The sequence below is a fragment of the Tamandua tetradactyla genome, chromosome 10, assembly GCF_023851605.1.
Source record: "Tamandua tetradactyla isolate mTamTet1 chromosome 10, mTamTet1.pri, whole genome shotgun sequence".
Taxonomy (NCBI): Eukaryota; Metazoa; Chordata; class Mammalia; order Pilosa; family Myrmecophagidae; genus Tamandua; species Tamandua tetradactyla.
Window position 1 is genome coordinate 26,258,483 of NC_135336.1, and position 18,740 is coordinate 26,277,222.

At 37.0% G+C, this 18,740-nt stretch overlaps 1 protein-coding gene and 1 pseudogene across 4 annotated transcripts in view; both read right to left on the reverse strand.

Moving 5' to 3' along the window:
* Positions 1-18,740, reverse strand: part of CFAP91 (cilia and flagella associated protein 91) — a 109,578-nt gene that overhangs the window by 75,931 nt on the left and 14,907 nt on the right. For all 4 annotated transcript variants that reach the window (XM_077118232.1, XM_077118230.1, XM_077118231.1 and 1 more), the window contains one exon: positions 2,008-2,185. In XM_077118232.1, coding sequence (XP_076974347.1) covers positions 2,008-2,185 — 178 coding nt within the window. The remainder of the gene's footprint in view (positions 1-2,007; positions 2,186-18,740) is intronic.
* LOC143648832 (protein Cripto-like) lies at positions 16,703-17,219 on the reverse strand (annotated as a pseudogene).

The following is an 18,740-nucleotide window of genomic DNA, read 5'->3' on the forward strand; positions in this document are numbered from 1 at the left end:
ACATTGTTGAGCTTTATTCTGGGACATAGTTAAATTACTTAAAATCAGTTCAACTCTTTGAAACTCACTTTTCAGCTTTGTTAGCATAAGTCCAGAAAAGCCTTTTATTCTAGGGAGAATTTGGGCCCATAGTTAAGGCAAAACCATTCTGAGGACTCTATTCAATGGCCCACCTATTAGCAGTTCTTTCTACTATGGCTGGAAGGAACATGAACTATTCCCAGCCCTGTGAGCTCTAGGACTGTTCTACATGCTCCTCTCCAGTGGTTCTTTCCTTTCCAGTGATGCTTTCTTGTGCAAGAAGTGTCCGCGCCCACATGCATAGATCAGTACTCAGTCAAAAATATGCATAGATCAGTACTCAGCCAAAGTCTCAAAAGGACCCCCCAGAAAATCTTAAGCCCGCTCCATGCATGGCTCCCTCATCTCTGGCATTTTGCCCCACAATTTCTAGCTGTCACGACCTCGCCAAACTCCAAATTATCTTTCTTCAACTCAGCAAAACCAATGACCTCTGTTTAGATTTCCTTTCCCTGGGCTACATCTGGAAAATGTTCTTCAGGCAATAAATTTGGGGCAATTATAGGGTTCTTCTTGATGTTGCCCTTCTCTAAGAATCATTACCCTGTGCTTCTTCTTGTCCCAAATCTGAAACTATTATTTTGTGTGTTCTGTTCAATTTTTAAGTTAAAGTGAAAGGGTAACTCTCTTCCCGCCATTGAGTTCTAAAAAATTGATGTCCAGACTGCCATGTATTTGAATGTTGAATGAAATAGCTCTTCTCCAAATAGAAGAAGATATGTTTTTGGGTCGCAATATTTAATCTGGTTTAATGATATATACATATATAAAATTTTTTATTAGAGAAATTGTAGGTGTACAGAAAAATCATGCATAAAATACAGAGTTCTCATATACCATCTATTTTTAATACCATGCATTAATGGAAATGTTTTTAATGTCCTGAGAAAGCATAAACCTCTCCAAATTGTAGTGAAAAATTTTAAATTCCTGCAGACAGGATTGATACCTACTTTGCCACCAACATTATTTTTCTATTAAACTGCAAGGTTTTACCAAAAAGCTGAATCCACGTGGTCTGGATTCAGGTTTAATTAAAAGGTGCTGCAAAGTATAAACCTATTTTTAAATTCAGAACCAAGCTGACTCCCTAAATCTCCTGGTTCTCTAATGGTAAATGTACTGTCAGAGGCTTTGATAGCATTTAATACTAACAAAAAAGAGCCTCAGTCCTGGAACAAAGGACGCCCTCCGCACAGTTCCCTTCCTCTTTTGCTTGTTAGGGAATTGGAATATTTTGGTTCTCCTCATTTCTATATTTTCTTCATGTAACAACCTCATTACTGAAAATATTATTAGTTCAGAAAATGGAAAACTCAACCTGAAGTACCTCAGCACGTTGTTATTTATGGGCTGTGAGCACATCTCTTAATTGAAAAATTCCAAAATTTGTCTTTTAAATAGGAAATGTCACCAGGCACTATAGTTACAACCTCAAGTGTCCTGACTGAGTCTAGTGCCAGGGGAAATAAGAGACAGGACCAGCAGGAGGCTGTTTGGTGGGATATGAAGTGGGCCAGGCCTAAGACCGTGGCGCTGGGAATTAACAGAAGGGACAGTTGGAAAGATGTTTTTCAGAAATCAGTGGGATTCAGTGACAGTCTAGAGAGATAGTAAAGAGAAAAGGAAAGAAAAGAATCAGTAATGCCTTCAAGAAGTTGTTCAAATCTGGATTCCACGCTGAACGTCTTCACATGCGATGAAGGTGTTTACATTTTTAAGTTATTGGAGGGAGAATTATAGAGAGCTCCTATACAACATCAGGAGTGTGTGATTACTCCCCAAAGACCCAGAAACCCAATTTCTCCTCTTTAAAGACTGAGGATTGCTTTACAACCCATACATTTGGAAAAACGCTTACAGATAAAAAGTACTAAGGTACTCCCATTAGTGCAAGAACGGTCGTCTGGGTAACCGAGAACCTACTTTTGAATCTCCTGCTCTCTGAAGGCCCACTCCTTCCTCTCCATCTCATCCATCATCTTCCTCCTCTTCTCAAATTGGGCAGTGTCACTCAGAGGGGGAAGGTGGGCTTCCCAAGCGCGCTTCTCCCGGGCACGTTCTATCATCTCCACCTCAGCTTGTCCTGCTGGGAGACCTCGACCTTGAGGATGAAGCAGTGATGACACTTTAGATACAAATGGACAAACCCATGTGCTTATAAATTTATTCCTTCTAATTCTAATCCTCTTCGCTATCACAAGGGCTGTGATAGGATAAAATGATATAAGTAAACAGCCTCTGGATGTGCCTCTGCTAGTGTTGCTTGTGCCCTGTACTGACTCTTGCTCATAATTGGAGACATAGGATAATAAGTTGCATGTAAGATGCTGAGACGCATTCGAACGATATTAAGTGACCTCTGAATAATCACACCTTGGAATGTACTGTACCAGACAAATCTATATAATAAAGTATAAACATCAAATATGAAAGGGGTAGAGAATTTGCTGGAAAAAGAAAAAAAAACAACAGAAGTTTTCTAACAGATAATGAAGAAACTAATTATTAGCTGAGAATTCACCATCTTTGTACTTTGTCCTCAGCAATGAATATAAATTTAGGGTTATCTCTCATCTCCAACTTTAAGAGTTCAAAGAATAAAGACCCCCAGGTCCGGCCATTGGATGTGTCTCCCGGCCAGTCCAGAGACACCAAAACCCACCCCTATTTATGCTTCCCAGGTGGTTAGTTTCTTTAAATGTAGCCTTGATTTATGGCATCATTTTTGTGGACTGAGAGTGGGTGAAACAAATAAGGGCCATAGCCTTTATTTTCATTAAATATATATATATATAATGGATAGAGAACTCCAAAGAAATAAATAGCAAATTATATTTCTACCACATACAATAAGCTACTTCTAGAATTTTTGCTTTGTTCCTGAACTTTTGTAGTGTTTGTACATTAGAAAAGCAAATAGGTAATACGTGAATTCATTATTCTCTTGTTTTTAAAATTAGAACATTTAGAAAAGGCTGACATTCTCCTTGTTTCTTCTAATCATCTTCACAGAGGTATAACTATAATTATGTTTGACAGGTATACTATACATGTGTATATGTGTATATATATATATACATATACATATACTTCCATATATATTATTTTGTATATCAGAATATTGTGTTTTCTCTTTAGTAATTGCAAATAATTTAATAAATACTTAGATTTAATAACTATGCATATTTTATATCTACTTTATCATTTTCTTATAAAAGAAATTAAAATATTAAAAATAAAGTTAAAAAAAATAAAAAGGGCGGGCCATGGTGGCTCAGCAGGCAGAGTTCTTATCTGCCATTCAGAGACTCAGGGTCAATTCCCGGCGCCTGCCCATGCAAAAATAAATAAATAAATAAAATAAAGTTGATGTTCTTTTTAATGATCAAATCAAGGCTCATTCCCTTGTCCTCTCTCCCAAAGTAAACACTAAAAGGAATCTGGGGCTCTCTTTGCAACCAATATTAATATTTTATATAAATATGTATATGTCTATAATAAATTATAACAATAATAAAAGCTAACATTCATTAAGCACTTAAGATATGCCAACCACTGTTAAATGGATTCATTTATTCCTCAACAAATTGCTATCAAGTAAATAAATTACCTCTATTTTACAGATAATAATCTCATTATTGTCTTATTTTGAGACTGAGGCACTAAAGGTTAAGTAACTTGCCCGAAGTGAAAGCTGCTAAGTGGTAGAAATAAGGATTTAAACATGGCAGTCTGACCCTTGTGGTGTTATGCATTACATTATACTCCCTCTGTAATGAAGATAAATATAAACCAAATATGAACCATATATAAACAAAGTATAGTATTTTTGTTATTCAATATTTATGTACATGTATCGTATAGTAGGTATTCTGCAACTTGCTTCTCTTACTCAACTTTCATTTTGGGATCTTAGCCATATAAAAAGAGAGATTTAATTTCATTCTTCCACGTAGGACTCTACAAAAATATGTATCTTCTTATCTAAATATTTGGACTGCTTCTAATTTTTTGGATTACAAAAACATGCTGCAATAAACATCCTTATAGTGGTCTCATTATGCCCATATGTAAATTTCTCTAGAGTCCTTATAAATGGAAATGTTAAAGTCTAGCAACTAGATCATAAAATGTGATCATTTAAAATTTTTCTGGATAATGCCATATTTACCTTCAGAAAGTACATTTCTGCTTATGCTTTCTGAGATCTGATAGTCCCTCTCCTACAGTCCACTGTACTTTCTCACACATTGCTTCTTCCTAATCTCAGTTGCTGAGATTTGTATGGACTACTTTTTGCAGTCCATTCAAATATTTCATTTAAATATGAATGAGTCTTTCTTTTCATGAACATCAAGTACCTACATTTTTATCGAATCTTCCTTTATGTGTTTTAAGAACAATTTAGAATTTTCTCCATACATGTCTTGCACATGCTTTTATTAAGCGATTTCTTGGGTATTTTATTATTTGTTGCTATTATGAGTGCGATTTTTTCAATTATTTTTCTTTTTTTACTTTTCTAATTGGATATTGCACATATATAGAAAAGCTACTGATCTTTATATGTTGATTTCAGAATTAGCTACCTTGCTGAACTTTTTTCTTAGTTCTGATACTTTTTAATTCACTTGATATTCTAAAAGAGCTCATTGCTGGCAAGCAGTGATAGTTTTGCTTCTTTCTAATCCTCATACCTCATAACCCCTGGTTTGAAATCTCCTCTACATTCTGAGCAGGTACCCCCCCCCCTTTTTTTTTTAACTGAAAGGGTAAAACTTCTAAAGTTTCACCGTTGGTATTATCTTTACTCAAGCTTGTGAATAGATACTCTTTAAGTTACTAAAATTTCCTTCTGCTCCCATTTTATTTAAAGTTTCTATCATGAAGGAGTGTTCGACATTATCAAGTTCTTTTTCTGCATCTACTGAAACATTTTCTCACATTTTCTTGTTAAAATGGTGAATTGCATCAATTGGTTTTATGATTTCGTACCAAACTGAATTTTTGTGATTAAACTGCTTTTTCATGCTAAGTCATTCCTTCAAAATACTTCAAGATTTGATTGCTGGTATCTTATTTCAATTTTATTCATATTGGTTTATAGGTGAGATTGCTGGCAATTTTCCTTTCTAGCACCACCCTTATTCATCTTTCAAATTAAGCCTATTCTAGCCCGATAAAATGAATACATTAACTTTTATCTCTCTCTGCCTTTGCTGGAAGAGTCTGCATAAAGCAGAGTTTATTTATTCCTCGAAGGGGTAGTACATTTACCCGTAAAGCTGTTTGGGCCTGGTGCTTTTATAAGGATTAATTTTTTAATACAAGTAAATTTCAAAAGTTATTCTTCTATTTGAGTTTGCTATTTCTTTTCAAAGCTATTTTGGTCATTTATATTTCCTTGAAAATATATTGTATATTTTATATATGTTTAAAAATATATGGCAAAAAGTATTCACAGTGTTCTCTTATATTTGTAAAATCTTTTACTATTCATTTATGTCCCCCCTTTCAATCCCAGTATTGTGGATTTGCATCTTCTATCTTTTTTCTTGATGTTCCCTGTAAGATAATTGATTTTATTGTTGATCTTTTTCCAAAAAATTACTTTATGGTCCTATTCATCATTTTGTTTTTGTCTTTTAAAAAATCTATATTATGTTGGGGTTTTTTGTATGTATGTTATTTTTCACAAAAAAAAATTGTGATGATTAAAAAATATATATATGTATTCCTTCTAGCCTCCAGTGTTCTGGAACAGCTAGAAGAAAAAATCTGAGATGACGGAATGGCAGCCCATGACAAACTCTGGGATCTGTTCTGTAACTACTTGTTGAAGAGTACTTTGAAATGTATTGCTTTTTTCTTGCTCTGCTTTGTATATACATTATATTATACAATTTTAAAAGTTAAAAAATCACATTATTGACTTCTGGGAAGATGGCGGAATAGGGTAGGCTGAGTTCACCTGTGCTCCAAGGAATAGCTAGAGAAGTGACAGAAAAATGACTGAGACAGCAATCCCAGGTTGCAAATGACCTGAGGGGGTCTTCTACACTGCATAGGAAGGTCCTGGCTGAAAAAGCTGAGAAATTGAGACACACAGAACTGGAGACCTCAGTTAATGCAAAGAGTCTAATTCACCCCTTTCCAAATGGAGGCTAGGAGCTCTTAGAATTGCATGGACAGAGAGATGGAGGCTAGCAAGTAAGTCAAGCCATATTTCTTGAATGTACCACAAACACACCATGCATGTGAGCCCTGTCCCCCTGCCCCCTGCTCCGCCCCATGCCTCATTAAATCAAGCCCTGCCTCCCACCCTGGTGCTCCAAGCACCCCTGCCATGCCCCCTGTACCTGCACATCCTTGCCCCACCATCCTGCCACACGCACATGTGCACCCCTGCCTAGCCCTGCCCACCCCACCTTCAGGCACTCATACGCACACCCATGCCATATACACCCCACCTCATGCATGTGTGATGCCTGCTCCAGGCCCCCCCATGTCCCACGCACACCCATGCTCCACCTCACATACCTGTTCAAATGTGCCCCATTCGCCATAAACCACCCACCTGCACCATGAGCCTTGCACCCTGCAACTCCACGCCCCACATACGTGTGCCCTGACCCTGTACACACACACATCCACATCCTGCCCCCCACCCTAGCACTACCAACACCTACTTCTGCTCACACACACCCATGTCCTGACCCTTGCTCTCTGACTCTGAACCCTGTGTCCAAATCCTGACCCCCATGCCCCCCCACATCTATGCCCTATCTGTGCCCACGCTCCCACACCATGCCTTCATGCTTTCTGCATCCCACCCTCCCACTCAGTATCCACCTCACCCTACACACCCACACAGTGCCCTGATCTGCCTACTGCCGGGCCCTACCTCTGTGTCCCCCATGTCATATTCTGCCCCTGCATTTCGAAGCCTGTATGAGTGGCACCCTGTTCTCATGGCCCCTGAGCCACTGCCCCAAAATCCTATACACTGAACCCAATGCTCCCAGGCACCAGCATAATGCCCCTGCCCCATGCCTGGTCCTACTCCAAACCTGCCACCATGCTACTGTGCCCTGCCCTGTGTTCTGCTCCATAAATATAAAACTTAAGACTACTGAGGGAAAGTAACTTCCAAAGTAACCCTATCAAGATAATTACATACCTTGAAGGCAACAGAAAATCACAAAGCATATGAAGATGTAGACAAATATAGCCCAGTCTAATGACCAAATTAAAACCCCAGAGGAGACACAAACTTTGGAACAACTAATCAAAGACGTCCAGACAACTCTACTAAATAAATTCAGTGGGTTGGCTAATAACATAAGGGATATCAAGAAGACATTATAAGAGCATAAAGAAGAATTTGAAAGAATAAATAGAAAAATAGCAGATATCACAGAGATAAAAGATATTGTAGACCAAATAAAAAAATATACTAGAGACACACAACAGCAGATTTGAAGAGGCAGAAGAAAGAATAAGTGAACTAGAGGGCAGGACAATTGATTTTGAGTGCACAAAAGAACAAATGGCAAAAAAAGATGGAAAAATTTGAATTGGATCGCAGGGAAATGATGAACAACATTTAGTGCACAAATATGAGAATCACTGGTGTCCCAGGAGAAGAAAAGAGTAAAGGGCTAGGAAGATCATTTGAGCATATAATGGGGGAAAACCTCCAAACCCTTATAAAAGACATAAATATGCAAATCACAAAATCCCAACAATCCCCAAATAGAATAAATCCAAATAGGCATACTCCAAGACACATACTAATTAGCCTGTTAAATGTTGAAGAGAAGCAGAAAATCCTAAAAGTGGCAAGAGAAAAGCGATCTACTACACACAAGGGAAACCACGTAAGACTGAGTTCAGACTATTCAACAGGCACCACGGAGGTGAGACGGCAATGGTATGGTATATTTAAGATCCTGAAAGAGAATGACTTCAAGCCAAGAATTCTATAACCAGCCAAACTGTCCTTAAAAAGTGAGGGAGAGATTTAAATTTTCACAGACAAATAAATGCTGAGAGAATTTGTCAACAATTAAGCAGCCCTATAAGAAATACTAAAGGGAGTTCTGAGAAAAAAGACAGGAGAGGGAGGTCTGGAGGAGGTCACAGAACTGAGGATTATCAGTAAGGGTTACTTAAAGGATAAAAAGAGAAAGAGGAAAAAGAATATAGAGATCCGACAAATAAAATCCAAAGGATAAGATGGTAGATTCAAGAAATGCCTCTATAATAAATTTGAATGTTAATAGACTAAACTCACAAACTTAAAGGTACAGAATAGCAGAATGAATTAAGAAATATTAGACTCATCTTAGACCCAAGGATACAAATAGATTGAAAGTGAAAGGATGGAAAAAGAGGTTACATGCAAGTGATAACCTAAAGAAAGCAGGAGTAGCTATACTAATATCAGACAAAATAGATGCTAAATGTAAAGATGTTATAAAGAGACAAAGAAGTATACTACATATTAATAAAAGGGACAATTCAACAAGAAGAAATAATAATCATAAATATTTACGCTCCCAATCAAGGAGATCCAAAGTACATGAGGCAAACTTTGACAAAACTGAGGGGAGCAACAGACATTTCAACAATAATAGTAGGAGACTTTAATACATGACTCTCCTCTATAGCTAGAACAGGTAGACAGAGGATCAACAAGGAAATAGAGAGCTTAAACAAGCTGATAAGTGAATTAGGCCTAACAAACTTATATAGATTGATACACACCAAAATACCAGTTTATACGTTCTTCTCTAGTGTTCATGGAACATTCTCCAGGATAGATCATATGCTGGGACACAAAACAGGTCTTTATAAATTTTAAAAGATTGAAATCATTCAGAGCACTTTCTCTGATCACAGTGGAATGAAGCTGGAAATCAACAACCACCAAAAAAACAGAACTTTCACAAATATATGGAGATTAAATGATGTACTCTCTTTTTTTTTTTTACTTTTATTCTGAAATATAACAAATACACAAAAAAGCAATAAATTTCCAAGTACATTTTAACCAGTAGTTAAACAGATTTCAAGGTTTCACATGGGTTATAGTTACACGATTTTTTGTTTTTTTTTTCTTCTAGCTGTTCCAAGACACTGGAAACCAACAGAAATATCAGTATAATGGATTCAGCAGCCATTCTCATTTGCTAAATCCTATCTTCTCTGTTATATTCCTCCTTCTCTTTAAATAACATATATACATTAAGCAATAAATTTCAAATTACATCACAACAATTAGTTGTAGAGCAGATTTCAGAGTTCGGTATGGGTTATAATTCCATAATTTTAAGTTTTATTTCTAGATGCTCTAAGATACTGGAGGCTAAAGGAAATATCAGTATAATGATTCAGTACTCATACTCATTTGTTATACCTGACCTTCTCTGTATAACTCCACCTTCACCTTTGATCTTTCTCCCACTCTTTAGGGTATTTGGGTTATTCCCATTCTAATTTTTTCATGTTGGAACAGGCTGTTAATAATATGGGATAGGGAGATGGAACTAGTTGTTATTCTGGAAGGACTGGCCACTATGCATTTCAGGATTTATCTGGTAAAGGGACCCATCTAGGGGTTGTAGGTTTTGGAGTTATCCTAGTGCATGGAACCTTTGAATAATGCACTCTTAAACAACCAGTGGGTCAAAGAAGAAATTGCTAGAGAAATGGTAACTAACTGAAGATGAATGAAAAGGAGAATATGACATATCAGAACTTATGGGCTACAGCAAAGGCAGTGCTGAGAGGGGAATGTATTGCCTTAAATCCCTATATTATAAAAGAAGAAAGAGCAAAAATTGAGAACTTAACTACTCACCTGGAGGAACTGGAGAAAGAACAGCAAACTAACCCCAAAGCAAACAAAAGAAGAGAAATAAAGTTTAAAGTAGAATTAAATGAATGGGAGAACAAAAGAACAATAGAAATAATCAATAAAACCAAAAGTTGGTTCTTTGAGGAAAATCGATAAAATTGATGACCCCTAGCAGGGCTGACAAAGAAAAAAAGAGAGAAGATGCAAACAAACAAAAAAATGAAAGGGGGTTGTTACCACAGAACTTGAAAAAAAAAATCATAAGAGGATACTATGAACAACTATATGCCAACAAACTAGACAACTTAGATGAAATGGACAAATTCCTAAAAAGACATGAACAAATTACACTGACTTGAGAAGAAATAGAAGACTGAACAAACCAATCAGAAGTAAAGAGAGTCAATCAGTTATCAAAAATCTTCCTACAAAGAAAAGCCCAGATGGCTTCACAAGGGAATTTTATCAAAATTCCAAAAAGGACTAATACCAATCCTGCTCAAATTCTTCCAAAAATTGATGAAAAATGGACACTACCTAACTCATTTTATTGAACTAACATCACTCTAATACCAAAACTGGGTAAAGATGCTACAAGGAAGGAAAACTACACGTCAATCTCCCAGATGAATACAGATGCAAATATTCTCAACAAAATACTAGCAAATCGAATTCAATGACACATTAAAAGAAATAAACACCATGACCATACCAGGAATGCAAGCGTGGTTCAACACAAGAAAATCAATCAGTGTAATATAGCACATTAACAAATCAAAACAGAAAAATCACATGATCATCTTGGTTGATGCTGAAAAAGCATTCAACAAAGTTCAACATCCTTTACTGATAAAGACACTTCAGAAGGTAGGAATCAAAAGTAACTCCCTCAATATTATAAAAGGCATATATGAAAAACCCATAGCCAGCATCAGACTCAATGGTCAGAGTCTGAAAGCCTTTCTCCTAAGATCGGGAACAAGACAAGGATGCCCTTTGTCACCACTATTATTCAACATCGTGCTAGAATTTCTAGCTAGAGCAATCAGACAGGAAAAAGAAATAATAGGCATCCAAATTGGAAAATAAGAAGTATTTGTTTTCCAATTTGTATTATTTGCAGAGACATGATACTATAATTTCATTATTTGCAGATGACATGATACTATAATCAGAAAAATCCTGAGAAATCTACAACAAAGCTTCTTGAGCTAATAGACAAATTCAGAAAAGTGGCGGGATATAAGATTAATGTGCAAAAATCAATAATGTTTCTATGCACAAGCAATGACCTAACTGAGGAGATAATTAGGAAAAAATTCCATTCAAAATGATAATTAAAAGAATTAAGCATTTAAGAATAAACTTAACTATGGTTGTAAAGGACCTGTACACAGAAAACTACATAACATTGCTAAAAGAAATCAAAGAAGATCTAAATAGGTGGAAAGACATTCCCTGCTTACAGAAAGGAAGGTAAAATGTAGTTATGATGTCAATTCTACCCAAATTGATCTACAGATTCAAAGCAACATCAATCAAAATTCCAGCAACATACTTTGAAGACTTGGAAAAGCTAGTTATCAAATTCATTTGGAAGGGAAAGAGACCTCAGATAGCTAAAAATATCCTAAAACAGAAGAATGAAGTGGGAGGATTAATGCTTTCTGATTTTTAAAGCTTATTATAAAGCCACAGTGCTTAAAACAGCATGGTACTAGAACAAAGATAGAAGTATTGACCAACAGAATTGAATCAAAAGTGTGGAAGTAGACCACCAAACCTATGGTTAACTGAAAAGGTCCCCAAGTCCACCGAACTGGGACAAAACAGTCTTTTCAACAAATGGGCATGGGAGAACCAGACATCAATAGCCAAAAGGATGAAAGTGGATCCTATACAAAAATTAACACAAAGTGGATCCAAGACCTAAACATAAGAACCAGTACCATAAAATTCCTAGAAGAAAATCTAGAGAAACATCTTTAAGACCTAGTAATAGGAGGTAACTTCCTAAACATTACAACCAAAGCACAAGCAATGTAAGAAAAAATAGATAAATGGGAACTCCTCAAAAATAAATGGTTTTGTGCCTCAAAAGACTTTGTCAAAAAGGTGAAGAGGCAGCCAATTCAATGGGAGAAAATATTTGGAAATATTTTCCAAGTACAGGTTTGATATCCCGTATACATAAAGAAATCAAATAACTCAACAACAAAAGAACAGACAACACAGTTATATAATGGGCAAAGGATATTAATAGACATTTTTCCATAGAGAAAAAACAGATTATTAAAAAGCACATGAAGAGATGCTCATTTTCATTAGCTATAAGGGAAATGCATATCAAAACTACAATGAAATTCCACCTCATACCTCTAAGAACGGCTGCTATTAAACAACAAGAAACTACAAATATTGGAAAGCATGTGGAGAAATTGGAAAACTTATGCACTGCTTGTGGGAATGTATAATGGTACAGCTGTTGTGGAAGACAATTTGATGGTTTCTCAGAAAACTAAATATCAAGTTGCCCTATGACCCAGGAAAACCACCACTTGGTATATACTTAGAAGAGCTGAAAAGCAGTGACATTTCACACCGATGTTCATAGCAGCATTATCACAATTGCCAAAAGATGGAAACAATCAAAGTGCCCAGTTGACAGATGAGTGGATAAACAAAACATGGTATATACATACAACGGTATATTATACAGCAGTAAGGCAAAATGACATCCCAAAGCATATGACAAAATGGATGAACCTTGAGGACATAACGCAGAGTGAAATAAGCCAGACACAAAAGGATAGTTACTATATGATTTTGCTTTTATGATTTTGGTAAAAGTAAACTCAGAGGCCTATAATACAGAATATAGAGGACCTAAAGATACATGGAAGCTAGAGATGGGTGAATGGTTAGCTAATGAGGTTGAACTTAAGTGCAATGGAATGGATAGAACTGAAGGCAGTTCTTTCGTGGGGCTATAAGTAATATTGCAATATTGAAGATGAACATGGTTGAAAGCATTGTAGAGAGCCATGTACCCCACCAATTAACACTACAAATGTAAATAAGTTCTTGCATGAACTATTTCAAAGGTATGAATCTTGTACAAAGAGTTTATACTATGAGGGTATAGGAGGAAAACTACGATTGCATGCTATGGGCTATGTTTAACAGGAAAATATCATCAGTACCACAGTAATAACAGGGTTAAGTAATTGTTGGTGGGGAGGACGAGAGTTAAGGGGAGGCTTGGATTTTCTATTTGGTGACGGTGTGTTTATCAGTTATTTTTCTCTTGAGAACAATGAAAATTGTCTAAAATTGAGAGTATTGATGATTATACCACTGTTTTAGTTTGTTAAAGCTGCGGGAATATAATATAGCAGAAATGGAACAGCTTTTAAAAGTGGGAGTTTATTAAGTTGCAAGTTTACAGTTCTAAGGCCATGAAAATGTCCAAACTAAGGCATCCAGAGAAAGATACCTTAACTCCAAAGAAAGAAATGATGACATTCAAGGTCTCTCTCTTAGTTAGGATGGCATGTTGGCAACACTTGTTAGCTTTCTCTCCTCATTTCATAAGGCTTCCCTAGGAGAATTTCCTTTCTGCATCTCCAAAGTTCTCTCTGGCTGTGTGGGCTCTGTCAGCACTTTCCAAAATGGTTTCCTCTTAAAGGGCTCCTGTAAGTAACTCCACCTTGAATGGGTGGAGACACATATCCATGGAAAACATCTAATCAAAGGTTACCACCCACAATTTGGTGGGTCACATCTCCATGGAAGCAAACAAAAAGATCCCACCCAGCAATATTGAATGAGGATTAAAGAGCATAGCTTTTCTGGGATACACAACAGTTTCAAACCAGCACAACCACTAATTGAGGATAATATGAGACATGGACTGTTGACTTTGGACATTATACATGACGCCCAACAGATGGAGGTGGCTGAGGGATACACTGACTCAGAAGTAGAATGGCAAACTATGGTGTATACATATGATTGAATATTGTGCTGCTACAAAAAGGAACAAAGTCATGAGACATGCAACATTGTGAATGAAACTGTAGGACATTATGTGATGCAAAATAAGCCAGAAACAAAAGAACAAATATCGTATGGTCTCATTTAGAAAATACTTATAAGAAAATTGTGGCCTAGATTGTAAGTTCTTATAGCAGTCACATTTAATCCGGAGCAGTAATTATTATTTCTAGATTTTGAGAGGCTGTGCTATATATGTATAACCTGGTGTTTCTGGGAGTAGGAGTTCTGCAATTCTGAAGATCAGCATTACCACATGCAAGCATTGTAAGGAATTGAAAAAGAGATCAAACTTTAATTAGAGGTAAGAACAAAGCCGATCAGGTCAGAACTAAGGTAAATCAGAATATAGGATTAGGGAAGACATTGCCTGTATTTTAGAACTTCAGCTACTCTATGAGACCAAAGGAGGAGAGGTTTATTTTATCCCAAACCTAAATTTTCTGTAGCACATAATCTAACTCAACCCATCTGGATAGATCATTTTAACAATCCAAACACAAGGAGCTCAGAATGGGAATCAGGGCTTCTAATTCTGTACAGCTTAATGTAGTGCCTAGATACATCCTAGAGTATGTTAAGCAGATAATTTTAAAGTATTGGCAAAGTCCCTTGAGGGATGGGAGAAAAAATATGGAACTATTAATCTTTACCAACTGGGAAACCCCTGAAAGTGTGTCAAACATTAAGGACTCCCAAGTCAATAGGACAAGCCCTTGATATTGAGGCTTGCTCTTGTGAAACTTATTTATGTAGCAGAGACGCTAAGCCTACCTATAATTATGCCTAAGAGATACTTCTAGAGGACCTCTTTCATTGCGCATATGTGGCCTCTCTCTCTCTAGGCCCAACCCTGCAAATAAAATCATTACCCTCCTTTCTACATGGGACACGACATTCAGGGGCAAAAGTCTCCCTGGCAACATGGGATATGACTCCCAGCAATGAGCCTTGCTGGCCCAGCATTATGGGATCGACAATGCCTTCCTGGCCAAAGTGGTGGTGGGAGGGTGGGGGGAAGAATTGCAACAAATAAGGTATTAGTGGCTCAGAGAGTTCAAATAGAGTCAAGAGGCTACTCTGGAGGCTACTGTTAAGCAAGCTTCAGCTAGATATTGCTATTTATCATGGTTTGCCAAACCCCAATCAAAACTATTCCTGCCAACCCTAAAGAACACCTAGGGCTTTATCTGAGATTCTACCAAGGTTCCTTGTACTAAGATTACTTTCCAGAAACCTACAACCTCCAGATGGGTTCCTAGGCCAGCTAAGTCCTTAAACCCAGAGGGGCCAGCCTCTCCAGAATATCAACTTGTTTCATCACCCAATCCTATATTTTAGACAGCCCTTTCCAACATGAAAAATTAGAATGGTCATAGCCAAAGTACTCCAAAAGATTTGGAAAAAGATCAAAGGAGAAGGTGGAGTCATGCAGAGAAGACAGGATTTAACAAATGAGTATGACTGCTGAATCATTATATTGATATTTCTTTTAACCTCTAGTGTCTTGGAGCAGCTAGAAGGAAAAACCTAAAATTATGGAACTGTAACCCATACCAAACTCTGAAATATGTTCTATAACTATGTGTTGCAGTATGCTTCGAAATTTATTGCTTTTTTGTATATACTTTTTCACAATAAAAAATATACACATAAAAACCTCAACCATTAACTTATTATTCACTTAATTTGTAGAGATTAAATAAGTTCAATATGTAAAGCACTAGATGCTTTATCGTGTTTGGCACATAGACAGCACTCAGTAATTTTTCTTAAGAGATTATAGCGGGCATACTTCTTCACTGTGTCATTTTCACTTTTTATATAAACGTTTTAAAAATATATTTCCCATTTTTATTGCAAATATATAAACACTCCACATGTTTTAATAATGGGATTTACAATATATAGTTTAATCACCTAGTTTATAACTATATTGTAAACATTTTCCCTGTCTTGTACAACAGTTAAAATAATTGCATAGTATGGAGAAAATTTATTAACCAATCTTATTGTAGGAAATGTAGATGTAATTTTTTTCCAAGGAGACTTTCTCCTCTTTACAATGTCTTGGGAAAAGGAGGCATTCTTGTCTTATATAGCTTTCTAGAGTTGATAAAAAATTTGCTTTTCAATGTAGTTTTTTAACTTCCTTCTCTACATCCATCTAAACATCAAGTAAGTAATTTTCTCTTTTCCACTGTCTCTCCATTTGCTTCCTCTTTTCTTCCCTGTCTCTCTGGTAAAAAGGCATCCTTCCATTTTTTTAAAAAAGATACTGTCTTAGATTTTGAGCGACTCTACTCAAAACTTTATCTTCTGTTCCACATTAGAATTCAACTGTAAAAACCTGGAGAGAGAACCGAATTGTTTAAAAGAAAATATTAATTCCTTATCATTAGTTAGGGCTAATGATTTGAGAACCATAGGACAGGAGCACAATATAGATATGGCCAACTTTTTTTTTTAAGTCTTTTGCTTTTTATTTTTGTGGGGTTGGGTGCTTGGGGTGGAGTTAGGAAAGTAGCTGTTACTTTAAGGAATTATTAGGAACTAGTGTGGGCATATACTTTATTTCAAGCCAACTAACAAATGATCATCTTTCAGTTATATTACAGCAGCAACTTCAGAGGCTGCCATGAAATTCTCACAGCATCTAATCTTGTTCCAGAGAAAGGCAAATGTTGATTAACAGTAACTTTAGGTAGAAACATAGAAGCTAGCCAGCAGAAGAGTAGTACATGCAGATGGTGCCAATTCTGGAGTCCTGGAAGCTGTAAGAGGGGCTCATCCATTGCACGGCTGTCACAACCAGGTAGAAATGTTTGGGAGAAGCAGTGAAGCCAGCTGTGCCAGCATTTGCACATGGGACACTTCCTGGGGAGCCAGGTGTCATGGGGAATAGAGCCATAGTTCTTTCTTCACATGTCATGCTCATAGTTCTGTCCATAGAAATAGGGGAGACAGGCACAAAAGAACCCCAGCATGCAGGTTCTACTGTTCAGACGGCAGATTTTGTTGAGCTCCTGAGTGCTCTGGATTCCCAAGAATGACATCAACTGGAAAGACTGATGACTAATTGCAGGTTCCTCCTGGGACCAATTGTCGGCACCCCTGAGGTCCTGGAATCACCGTGGCACAACACAGCAACTAATCCCAGTTCAAATACTTTGGAAGTAGCCATGATCAATATGACACTGGAAGAAAAGCACTACATCCTCCTGCAATCCATAGCTCTCAACTTACAGGAAAAAAAATGATAGCATGGCTTCAACTGACTGGGTATTGCCAAAACACCCAAAGAAAAACATTAATTTCCTGAAGTGAAATGATAATTTAAAAAGAAAAATATCCTGAATAAGAAATGCACTTTCCCCAGAAGGAATTAGGAGAAGCTGGAGTCAGGATCTCAAAAAAACTGGAGCTCAAGACACTCTTCAACCCTAAACCTATATAAACTTTTAATTAAAGTATAACATATATGCAAATAGGTGCACAAATGACCATAACCAGCACCCAGATCAAGGAAAAGAATATTACCAGAACCCCCAAAGTGCCCACAATGTTCCCTCACAGCCTGTCTCTGCCCCAAGAATAACCACTACCCTGACTCCTAATGTCTTACTTTAGTTTTGCTTGGTTTTGAACTTACATAATGGGTACCACATAAATGGTGTAGGCACTCTTTTGTGTCCAACTTATTTTGCTCGGCATTATATATATGAGATTCACCTATATATCTGGTTGTACATAGTTGTACGTTCATTCTCATTGCTATATGGTATTCTATTATATGAATATACGATGTTTTATTCATTCATTCCATGGTTGATGGGCATTTGGGCTGTTTCCAGTTTGGGATTATTAAGAATAGTGCTGCTATGAATATTCTTGCACATATGTTTTGGGGAACATACACATGTATCTCTGTTAGTAGAACTATGTACTCATTCTTCTTTGAATATAACTAGAAATGAAATTGCTAGATTGTAGGATATAAGTGTTTTCAGCTTTAGGAAATTTATTGAAAAGACCTCCTTTTCCCCCACTGAATTACAGTGGGATCTTTCTCACAAATCAAGTGGCTGTAAATGTGGAGTGAGGAATCTACTAGGGCAGAGGAGCCCAGAACTATTATTATTTCATTGAAATGCTATACTCAAGAATTTCCACATACTTTCTAAATGCATAGTCAGATCTATATCAAGCCTGGCCATGGTGGACCCCAGCAGGTGCTGCAGATATCTTTTATGTGAAACTCATTAGTCATTGTGGTAGTTAGATTCAGTTGTCAACTTGGCCAGGTGAAGGCATCTAATTTTGTTGCTGCGGACACGAGCCAATGGTACGTGAACCTCATGTGTTGCTAATTACATCTGCAGTCGGCTAGGAGGCGTGCCTGCTGCAATGAACGACGTTTGACTTAATTGGTTGGTGCTTAAATGAGGGCGCACAACGTAGCACAGCCTAAGCAGCTCAGCATTCCTCATCTCAGCACTCACAGCTCAGCCCAGGCCTTTGGAGATGCAGAAAGAAGTCACCCATGGGAAACTTGTTGAAACCCAGGGGCCTGGAGAGAAGGCCGGTAGAGACCATCCTGTGCCTTTCCACATAAGAAAGAACCTCAGTGGAAAATCAGCTGCCTTTCCTCTGAAGAACTAATGAAATAAATCCCCTTTTATTAAAAGCCAGTCTGTTTCTGGTGTGTTGCATTCCAGCAGCTAGCAAACTAGAACAG